The sequence below is a fragment of the Cariama cristata genome, unplaced genomic scaffold (genome assembly GCF_000690535.1).
Source record: "Cariama cristata isolate BGI_N322 unplaced genomic scaffold, ASM69053v1 scaffold12642, whole genome shotgun sequence".
NCBI classification, from domain to species: Eukaryota; Metazoa; Chordata; class Aves; order Cariamiformes; family Cariamidae; genus Cariama; species Cariama cristata.
In genome coordinates, this window is record NW_009605571.1 from 73,366 (window position 1) to 85,095 (window position 11,730).

Here is an 11,730-nt window from a genome sequence, read left to right on the forward strand (position 1 = left end):
CTTTTTTGGTGCACTTAATGTTGTGTGGCTGCTCCAATGCACAGACCTTCCTGCCTGCGCTTGCACTGGTGCAAGGCAGTGGGGTGTTAGGCTGGACGGGACTGAAACCAAAGCTCTTTTCTGCTCCCTGGGGTCACCAGACTGCTCCTTCCCAGCTTGGGGCCAAGCTTCTCCGTTTACTGGGAGGGGGGACAGCTATTTCCAGTCCCCCAGCACAAGGACAATGCCACATTTGTGCCCAAGAGTCATCAACCATTTACAGGCTGTTATAAATAACATCATTTATTCCATTACAAGAGCTCTGCAATTTTCTGACCCAAAGACCCTCAAAACCCACTTGCCGGCCTAGCCCCTCGCCATCCAGCAGACTTGAGCAAGATCGGCTGCAACGTTACACACCCGTTAATTATTGGGGTACCTCCAAAAAAGTGACAGGGATCGCTACCGCTCCACACGCCCCTCACCCCGGATCCTGTCTGTCCTCACTGGCTGACCCAGGGAAGCCAAGGTGTGCTAAAAACATTCATCATTACCCATCCCAAACATCCTCCAGGACCTGAAGGAATTTCCTGCATTCTGCTGGAATTTGGTGTTTTACCCACAAGGTCGCTAACCAATTAGTGCTAACTTCTAATTAGAAAAACCACAGCCACGGGAGAACCTTCATTTTTGCCTGTGGAGCAGCACTGATGAACAAAATAATTAGAACCACCCTGAAGTGAACAGAAGGATTATAAAACCCCAAGCCCATCTCCACCCCATCCCTGCTGTAACGAAGAGTGCTGTAAGCCGAGCAGGTCAGGCGTAATGCTCCTCTCCTTCCCCAGCAAGGGTCCCATCATTAGGTTCAAGGGGTTTTTGTTTCAAGAGGTTTATAATAGGAACATATTACAAATACTATTTGTTAAAAACAACTCAGTTTTGCAGTGGCATTTGGTGGAGAGCTTGTTTTGAACACCAAAGCCAAGACATGAGGTTGGTGTCTCCATCCTTGATTTCTACAGATGGGTGCACACAATCTGACACTTAAGGGGCTTCTCACAGGCACAGCTAGGAGCAAAATCCAAAATCTAGGTGATATCCTAGACAAATAATTCTCTTCCCAGGGAGAATTACAAAGAACATCAGCTGGACATTAGCAGTCACATCTCCCACACCATTCCTGGGTGCTGAAGATACAGAAACGACCTCTGGTGTGCAACGTCCCTTGCTCTCAAGGCAGGGACCCAGTTGGGCACACAAACATCTCTGCCGTGCTCCTGTTTGCACAGGGGAAGCAGAAATGCAAACACGCCAGCAGCATTTAGAAAACCATTTTTAAAGCTATGCTAGTCAGGAACAGGACTTCTCCCTTGACTGGTAACCCAGCAACTTCAAGGGAAGATTTAAAATATTAAAGACTAACGGGTAGAATTAGGCAATATTTTCCAGTGATCTCTGGTTTCTCTAGCAACTTTTCAAAAGCCTGACTCGTTGGAAGGATGCACCATTTCTGTCCCTCCAGACACGTGCTCTTCCTCTTCCTCCTTACCTTGTCACTGTTTCTGTATTTGCCCCATTTCCTCAGCATCTTTAGCCACTTGTCCACACGTTCGATTTCCTGCTGTTTTTGCTGGTGCAAGGGGGAAGAAGATAAGACAATTTAAGAAAAAAAGCCCTAGAAGATACCTTCTGAAAACACAAAACTTCATTCTCTTTAGGTTTAAACTTTTATGCAAAGACCTCATATTGGGGATGGGAATAATCCACAGACACTTGCAGGAATTGGTAATTTCAAGCCATGGTAATTAAAGCAGCATTGGTAAAAATGATGCGACACACAGGTTTAACGTAGAGAGAAATTTCCAAGAGGAGTATTCCTTGACAACAAAAATCTCTGCAAGTTCAACTAGCCTCAAATCGTATCATCGTATCAGATTGGCAGAAATGAGATGTTACTGAGTCCCAGTTCGCAGGATCCTAACAGGACACGCTCCCAGCTCAGGAGAGATGAGGATGGAGATGATGGCTACCTATAATCTCCACTGCTTTCCCTGGCACATGCAATTCCCTTTTCAAGCCCCAGCCATTGGGCACCGTGCCAAAGCAGAGGGAAAAAGCCTAAAAGTACTTTAAAAGGTGCAATTTCAGTGCAGCGTGGAGGAGAGGAGATGCCTGACCCAGCAAAATAAAAGCTCCAACAGCCGGGCATCATGCAGAGTTCCCACCTCTGCACAAGCAGCAATGACCAGCGGGTGCTGGCCGGCTGCTTTGCTCTCGCTTGCACATTTGTTTCCTCAAAAATTGTCCCCTCCCCAGCCGGTGTAATAAGGATCCGATACCCACGACGACAGAGCTGGCAGCTCTCACCTTCTCCTCCAAGGCGGTGCGGGTTGGCAGCTCCTGCTCGCTGGAAAAGCAAGGGGTGACCAGTTACTCTATGGGCAAGAAAGGGTGCGGAGAAGCATGGGGTGCTGCAGCTCAGGGACCACCTTGGACACCTAAAGAGATACAGCTCGGGGGCTTTGTGCCTTTCCTACAGCTCTCCCTGATGAAAAAGAGGCAGAGGAAGCACCAGTCAAAACCCCACCACCCTACAGGAGCTGTTGGTGGGAAATCAAGCACTGGACATTGCTGTAAATCCTGGGCACAAAGCTCCTTTTCAATGTACACATTGTCAGCAATTAAAAGGGGGGGGGGGGACGTTTCTGGATAACAATTACTTCGAAACCCCCTCCTGCACACAAAACAACTTTTTGTTTGGATTTGGAATAAAAATAGTTCTTTTAAGTATTCTCCCCAGGCACAGAGTGTGCATCTAATTCACTTGCGCCTAGTTTAGGATGGGGATTTCCTAAGGGAACCGAGAACGATCAAACATCTTGTCTCGTCTCTTCCTACACCTCCCTGAACCATCAAGTGCAAACAGAAGAGCCTCTCCCTCTGTGACACACTGCGGGTCTCCACGGAGGCCCAGGAGCACCGGTCTGCACCTTCTGATGCCAGGCTTGTGATGGGAAACCATTTCTGACCCTTGCCTTACAGCAGATTCAAAGCATCAGAGTGTTTGAACATGCGTGATTGAGGGAGGAGGCACATCTAGTCTTTCCTCCTGCATTTTGGGATTGATCAAGCCAAGTCACAGAGCAGCTTATAGGAAAGATGCTGGGTCTGCCACGCTCGGTGCAGATGGATGGTCTGCACAGACCCGCCAGTTGGAAAGGACAGGAGAACTTACTGCAGGAATCCAAACCGGTCTGTAACTTTATACAGCGTGAAATCTGCATCTTCCCACGGGTCAATCTGAGCTCCTTCCTGCCCGCCCTAAAAGCAGAAAGGACATCTGTGAGCTGGCCGGAGCACTGGGAACACCCCAGTACCTGCATCCCACCCCCAGTGCCCGCATCCCTCCCTCCCCACATGCTAGAAGGCATAGAGCCTGGAGACCAAAACCTGCTTTAAGGAGACAAATACAATGCAGGAAAAAGAAAAATGCACAAGTTCAGCCTATCCAGCATCCCAGGTGTGCCTCTGCTATATGGGCTGGGAAGGGCTGTACATCAGAGAAACCAGTGCTGCCGGGCATAAGTCATCCTGCTGTTAAGGGAGCACTGAAGCACTTGAAGCCCAGGACTTTTTGGTATCAGTGCTGAGTGTACACGGGATCCGTGAGAAACTCTGGGGATGTGGTGAGAGAAGATGTGCAGGCAGAAGCAGGTAGAGAGAGCTGGCATGAAGCCTGATGGCATGAGGGTTACTGGGGCGATGACTATAGGGAGGCAAAAGTTCTTATTTGAAGCATTCCTAATTGATTAAATCGCTTCAGCCTTAGCTAGCACATCGGGGAGAAACATGAGGTTGGTACCTTCTCATACTTGGCAACGATCTCTGCTTTCTCCTGAGATATTAAAGACTCTATATCTTTCTTCATGTCAGAAGCTGTAAGGCAAAAAAAAAAAAAAAAAGAGAGAGGGGAAAAGGAGATAAGTAAACGTGTACACAGCATGGGAAATATTTTAGGAAAGTGCTAATAGAAAAACCCTTTGCTGACAACTTTAGTTTCCAGCCATATCCCATAGCTAAAAGGTTGAAAAGCCCCTGTACAAAGCGTGCACGGAGTTCACCCGCATGCAGGAGGACTGCCAGCTCCCCGCTCTCGGCACGGCAACACAACTGCATTTGGGCAAGGGGAAGTCTCCTCTGCTGGAAGACAAGACGCCGTGCCTTTGTTCTTAGGGACACGCATTTCTGTACGAAAAATATTGTGCTTTTAAATGGAGACATGCAAAGTAGCCACAGAGCCCTTGCACTGCAGAGGGCAGGTGCCAGCTGGGTGCTGCACAGCAGAGCGCTCCTGTGGGTGACAGCAAACCCCCACGCTCTTGCCCTCAGCTATGGATGTGAAGCCGTGAGATGCTCTGTAGGGGCACCCAAAGGCAGATTCAGCATCAAAGGAGAAGTTTTTGCCTACTGAAGTCTGCATGCAACAAGTAAATTGGCCTCTAGATCACTACCTTCTATACACACCCTCCAAAAGAAAACCAACACAGCAGCAAGATGACCACAGAGTCCCCATCTACTCTGAGATGGACCAGTCTTGGTCTAACCAAGTCCCTGAGGTTTGTGCCCCCTGCTCTGCTTTGTCCCATACACATACGTATGAGCAAGGTAACTTCCTATATCAAACATGACTTGAGTGTTGTCTTGTACAAGCCCAAAGGAGCATCCTCCCCATCAAGCCATAATCAGTTTCTCGCTGTTCACCAAGGGAAAAGGTTCATCTTACACAACGAGGAGAAAACACAGGCAGACAAAATCCCCAAGGAACCACAGTCCCCAGGGTTGGCTGGGGAAGGGGCAGAGAGAAGGTCTACCAAGTCCTCCTTCTCTGAAACCCTACGGAGCCATGACCAGCACACCTCAGACCACCCCATGCCTATGGTACCACCTAAAGTCAGGCTACCGCGAGCCACAGTACTCAAACCTTCGGGCTAGGAGAGCGATAGTGCTGCGGCAGTCCCGAGGCATGGAGGACAGCGGTAGGGACAGGAAGCCAATGGGGATGGCCTCATCTCCAGCCCACTGACCACATTCCCAAGCACTCTATATACAGACAAAGTCCAGTCAGCCCCACAGCTACACATCTTCCTGGTACCTTCCCCTCTCTTCTCTTCCTTCCCCAGTGCTCGGTTGCTTTTTTCCTAAAAAAAAAAAACTTTTTAAAGTAGTGTTATGTTTTCCCACACTTCTGCTATGAATTAGAAACCCTACTCAAGTGCAGACGGGACAATAGAACATGAATTCCCAGTGCTTATCACCTACATGGCTCCGTCCTTCAGAGTCCTGCTGACTCGCCAGAGGTCCCAGATTGATACTACGTACTTCAAGAACAGCAAGGTAAAATAATTTTAGTTCACCGCTGCAAGTGGCTTAGCATTTGGAAAGTTTTTGAACATTTAAGAGCATAAAGCCTCTTAGAATAGCTTGTTATAGAGGCAGACTGCATTTTGCCTGCTCTAAGGAGGTTTTGCTTATTTTGCCTGCTAAAAAAAAAAAATTCAGCAGGTTTGGGAAAAAAAACCAGAGCCTTAAAATATTTTCCCCACTGTCACATTACGAATGAGCCAGTGATTTACCCAGAACATCTGAAAGCTAAACAACTTCAATAATACAGTCCAGAGGTTTCTTGTAGGGCTTGAAAGGAGCTCCTGGGAGCATCTGGGATCCTCCTAGAAGAACAGACTTGAAAGCTGCCCACAAGAAATTCCAAAATTTTGAAAAGTATTTTGAAAATAAGAAAGAACAAGTTGAGTCCCGTGTTGCTTCTAAAGCTGGAAAGCAAATCCTGCTGTGCTCTGGTCCTTTCCCAAAGCACTGGTGACCACCTCCTGCAGAGGAGCATTGCCACCCACAGATAAAACACTATGCAAGAGCTGCTCAAGAACAAGTTTACTCCGTTGCAGTTCTCTGATGGACACCAGGAGCCATCCCGATCTCCCTTCAGGAGGTACCTGAAGGGTTCTTGTCGTAGGACATGCTATCCTAGCTTCTGACTAAAGCTGCATCTTGGCGGCAGCACTTGGCACCAGACAAGCCAGAGCAACCAAAGGCGTTGCACTTGGGATGATCTGAAGAACGTGATTTTTCCTTGTAGGGTGCAAAAAAAAGAGCAATGAAAAAAAAAACCCCAAAACCTGGGAGAGATATGATGAGCAAAAGCGTCGGGGCTCTCCAAAGTTTAGCCCACTTCTCTGCACCTTCAGGTGTCCATAAGTGATTATTTGTCTCATCTTACCAACTCCTTAATGCAACCTGCTCGCTGTCACTGTGTCTTTCAGACGTGGATGGAGATGATCAGCAGATCCATCTTCATTTCGAAAGCAGCCATCGCTCCCCGTTGCCAGTGGCGTGACAGAAATATTAAACCACACGCAATAATCAGGGCTACCAGGGCAGCAGCTCTTCCGCGATACACGATCAGCCAACAGCACAGGCATTTCACTGCTTTACACTCATCTATACGGACACTGGGAAAAAGCAAACTCTTCACATTCACGGCAGGAATAGGTGTTTCTTTCCCCGTTATTGACTCCACAATCAAAACAGAGCAAGGATTGAAATATTAAAAGGTATTTTGTTCTCTTTTTTTCCCAAGTTGCAGCTCCTAATTCAAACGTTCCCGTGAATTTTGCTCCACGGATGTTAATTGCAGCTTCATTTTTCAAAGTAGCAAGGTCCGAGTAACTGTCTCACGGTGTCTTCTAATATATCTGCATCTTCTTCTTCTCACATCTTTCTTCTGCAAAGATTAACTCAAACTCACTCCCCTGCTTCTGACATTGGGTTTTGGTTGTTATGGGGCCAAAGAATTCAAATGAGGTCTTTTACGTGCTGTTAAAAATAGAAATATTCTGTAGGTTGGATGGAAAAAATAAACTGTACATCAAATTAAATGGGCAAATTTTCAAGATATTTACAAAGTGGAAGTTATTCTGAATATCTCTGACCATGCTCTGTAATAGAATAACCAAAGGAAGAGCGACTCAGTAAACTGGGAGGGTTCATAGAGCAGGAGACAGCAGCAAGACCACAAATATTTTGGCATCCACCTCTGCAAAAGCCTTTCCACAGTCGGAAAGGCCAGACTGGTGTAAAGGAGCCAGTTTTACATCTCATGCCTGGAACGTGCACATTTGTTTTCTCTTTCTACTGTAACAGCGTAAAAGTTCAAATTTAGGAAAAAACTTGAAAGTAGAGAAAACGGATGATGGCAGCGGGAGGGATGGAGATGGCAAGTGGCTGCACCGGCCTCAGCATCCGACCGCAATACTGCTGATTTTTGGAGTCCAAGGCAGTGTTGTGCTTAACTAGGGGACATTCAAAGTATTCTGGAGAGCGAATAGAATATAGTTTAGCTCTGTAACAGCCTATGTTGAATATAGATATAGAATATGGATATTTTTATTATTTAATTCTGTGCATACTCCAACTCCAAAGTAGTTTGACATCATGAAGTTACAGCATTTGATTGAGGGAACTGTGTACATGAAAACTACTGAGACATTTATTTTCTGGAGAGTTTGACAAAATACATCATTCTGCCCTGATATAAATAGGCTACCTACAAATAGGCACGGCCAGTACCTACCATCTTCTCCATATACCTAAATAAGACTGAAGATTTTCTTTTTTTTTTTTAATACACCATTAAAATAACTTTCTCAAACCTGCCACCTAATTTTCTCCTGCAAGCACTGCATTTTCCCAGCAAACAGGTTTTTTTAACCCCTCATGACAAACATACAACGTGAAGCTGCTATGACCAGGAACGATAAGAAAATGTGAACAATGTGAGAATGGTATTAGATAAATTTACTAGGGTATAAGCAACAGAAAGCCCCAAGCCATGCACACTGAAATTCAACTGGGAAACAAAGTTACCAACTAGTTAGTTTGAAAAAGAATGAGTTGAAAAAGCCCACGATCTGCTCTCTCACACTAAAACTTGCAGCTTCCAGTTTACAATTTAAGGAAGTAAAAATTAATCCCAGCAACAGTAAGCCTAAAGATGCTTAATGAAAATGCACGTTACTGCCTACCCATATTGAACACTATCCAGCCACCGGCAAACCTAAAATAAAATACCCAAATTTTGGATGAGAACAACTTTTCTGAAATTAATTCACCAGCTGGGATCTCAAGCATTGGCAGCGAAAAGAACGTGTCTGCATCAAAAATCCAAGACTTAGTGCAAAAATTGCTATCCATCAATCAAATTTACTGTTATAACCCTCCCCAAAAAGTCCCACATCTGCAGCCCTCTGCTCACCACCAGGTCCTCCTCTCCCCACTCCTCAATTTATACAAAACAAGGACAAACTTCCATTAAACTCCACCAGGATGCGAGAATTGTATGTAGAATTTAACCCATCAGAAATGCAGATGGATGTGGTCTGTGAACTGGAGCCGAGACATCAAATGTGTCTTGGCAACCACAAAAAGATGTGGTTGCACACCAGCATGGCTTGAGATGCTCTCCCAGAAATCCACTGCAATCGTGATTCTGGATCTGACACCCCCGAGCCCTCCTCGCAAAGTGGTTTTGCTGTTGGGACCTTGGCCAGAAAGCAATTTCCCAGTCTTTAAATAGAGTAGCTGTGGTGATGCTACCAAGCACCCACCTGAGCCAAAGCTGCTGAATTTTCAGTCTTTTCAAGCCCTTTCTGCCTCCTTACAAGGAAAATACAGAAGTTTGACATGCATTTATACTGGTTTTACACAGGTTTTCTACTGTCAGGCTGCACTGCCATCAGACTGTATTGCTCGACTTCACCATTTTGATGCAAGGTGAACTACAAATCCAGTGTCACTTGGCAGAAGGGCTTTTGAAAATGAAAATATCAGTAAAATCTCCTCTTTTTAGTAAGTACAGCATAGCATCATGTTCTCAATCTTGAGCTGGATTTGGGGATAATCTGGAATCCAATTTTTACATATTTTATACTGTAGAAAAGTATCTAATCAAGCCACTGGAGATTACAGACTATACATTTTGGTTATTTCTCCGTTCCCGCTGCATCCACCAATTAAAGCAAATTAAAGGCAAGATGCAGGCGCACAACCAAATACAGTCAAGTTACAAAATCTTAACAGTTACGTTCCCCAAGCAGAGTCATCTTAACTGCCTGTAGCCCACCTCAACAAGCTCCATCTCCAGGGCAAAACTTGTAAAATTTGCATTTTTGCTTCAGTAACCTCTCACCGCACTGCATATTTCTCCTCTCCAGCTGCACCCAAGCCCGTGGAAATATATATGATCTTTTTTTTTTTCTGCATGCTATTGCAAGCAGAAGGTCATTGAAAAAGGAGAAATGAGTTTAGGTGAAGGTGTGCTGGAGTCCTGAATGTGCTCAATTAATAATAATAGAGACTGCTGGTAGGAGAGAGAAAGAAAAAAAAAGCAGATTTTGACGTACCGTATTTAAAACACCACACTGTATCAGACTGAAACTAGTGCTGCAGAATAAAGTAAAAAAGGTACGTACTTACTACAACCACATCCACCACTGCCGAAACTCAACAAGTCGCCGTTCCTGTTTCACGTTCTATTTTAAAAGCGCATTTTAACACAACGTTTTATGTCTTTAGCTGCCTATGGTATAAGCCTGCAATTTTTCCATTAGGGGAACAGGCTTAAAGGAAATGCTTATGCATCTATGCAAGTGGAAACACTTATACAACAGCTGCTAAGAGGTGAGACCCTCACAGGAGGCACACCTGCAGTCTGCACCGCTTCTCAGCAAGGCACTGCTCTCACTTGTAAAGTTACTACTAGTTGTAACAGTGGCTCGTGCGCTTGCATGCCCTGGAATAAACCTGGACAGGCAAAGCAGTGCAACGGTCCGCTTACAAAGCCGGCAAAGCAAGCTGCAAAAAGTTCAATAAACCCCATCAGGGTTTTTTTTAAGCGCATAAAACAGGCACCTTGATGTGCTTCAAATCGTGCAGGCTACCGGCTCGCAGCAAATTCCTCATCCTGGGTGCCTGGGATAATTTGGGGGCCACAGCCGAGGGGAGCCATGCCAGAGGCTCTTCTCCCACACCCTTAAAACCTTTCCAAAGCAAAACCATGGGGTTACACCACTGCACGTACCTACCAAGAACAGCCAAAATGAGCAGGGCTTTCGGTCTGCTTCGACTGCATGGCCACAGCTCGAGGAAACCTCAAATCTCCCCCAAGACAACCTGGGGGAGCTGCGGGGTGTTGCAGGCGGGCACCGGCACGCAGGGCTGCGGACCTGGGAGGTGACGAGCTGCAGGGAGAAGGTTCTGCTGCGGGAAGAGCTTCTGCTTCGCAAGACCCAGCTCCGCATGCAGAAGTCAAGCTGTTCCCAAGGTCTTGGTACAAGACCAGCCAGTTTCCTCATCTCCGGCATCACAGCTGCCACGGTATTTTTTTTTACTAGAACCCCAGATTTCAACCCCAAAATGGACAATGCATTCAATGCGCTTGCATCAAGGACTTCTGATCCCCATCTGCAGCTCCCCTCTCATTAATAAACTCGGACTGCAAACGCCCTGGCCAGCTTCAAAAGAACACGTCACTGCACTGCACATCACCCATCTCAGCCCAAATCTGGCACTCGCTTACAACCCTGCTACTGAAAAGGAAGAAAGGAAGTCAGACTTGCACTCACAAAGTGAATTAAGACTTCAGGAATGAAATTACTATCAAGCAGGATGAACCAGGATACAGGAGATCCTGTTTGCATGTTTATTTCCTTGACTACAACAAAAGCTCAAGAGCATACAAGCAAGCTTTTTTTTCTAAGAGCATAAGGAGCACTAAGCCAGCTGAACTGCCAAGAGGTTTATGTTTTAACTACCTCGAGGTCTTTGAAAATTATTGCCCATAGATCACTTTATATGAATTGCAGATGTATTACAGAAAATTCAAACGAGTTCCTCTCCCATCAAACTTGCATTGTATCTGAAACCCCGCTGGATAAAACCATCAGCAGAGGCACTGGAAACACCCAAATGAGAACCTCCACTGCAACTTGCTTCGATGCCCAACGTCCCAATGAGCCAGAGCATCCAGCACCATCACAGACGAGATCCCACCAATTTATTAGTACATGTACCCAGAGCATACGATGGCTCTTGGGGAGATTCTCACCCACGCCAGAGCCGGTTTGTGAGTTCGAAGAAAAGAGTGCGGAAATGCAACCCAACTCCAAGTATCGTGCCCTTACCTGAGCCTGGTATCAGGTGCCGAGATGCATCAGTTCAGCTGGAATTATCCTCTCCCCTGCGGGCATCTACCTGGCAGGAACTGCTTGTCTCGGACGTGGGGTAGCAAGGACCCCCAACCACCGTAGCCCACTGGTTAAATCCCCCTTGGCCTCACTTGTGCTGGTCCAGCTTCGTGCATCCACTTTCCCCTCCACTCCTCCGGCACGGGAGAGCTCACCGCGAGCAGCCAGGAGAAAAGGCAAGGCGGAAGGCAATCCGTAAGTGGGCTCTCTCTCCTCCCAGCCTCACTGCAAACGAAATAAGAAGTTGGTAATTTTTTTCAGTTCAAAACATCATCCTTTACCAGGGCAGGGGGTCTTTGCACAGAGAGGAAAGGCAGGTCCCACTGGAGCAGGCAACAAGGCAGCGTCTCAGGCAGGTGGGGAAGGAACAGGCTGTAACAGGAGGGCACCCAGCAACAGAAAGTAAACCACGCTTATGTGCATTGCAAGAAAA

General features: G+C 46.4%; 1 protein-coding gene across 1 annotated transcript in view; it reads right to left on the bottom strand.

Annotated features, from left to right (window-relative positions):
• LOC104158390 (USP6 N-terminal-like protein) overlaps positions 1 to 11,314 on the bottom strand; it is a 30,765-nt gene extending 19,451 nt beyond the window's left edge. The window contains exons 1-5 of the mRNA XM_009696019.1: positions 11,235 to 11,314; positions 3,845 to 3,918; positions 3,218 to 3,303; positions 2,350 to 2,389; positions 1,532 to 1,612 (exon numbers count right to left, since the gene is read on the bottom strand). Coding sequence (XP_009694321.1) covers positions 1,532 to 1,612; positions 2,350 to 2,389; positions 3,218 to 3,303; positions 3,845 to 3,910 — 273 coding nt within the window. The 5' untranslated portion in view covers positions 3,911 to 3,918; positions 11,235 to 11,314. The remainder of the gene's footprint in view (positions 1 to 1,531; positions 1,613 to 2,349; positions 2,390 to 3,217; positions 3,304 to 3,844; positions 3,919 to 11,234) is intronic.
• Between the last annotated feature and the right edge of the window lie 416 nt (positions 11,315 to 11,730).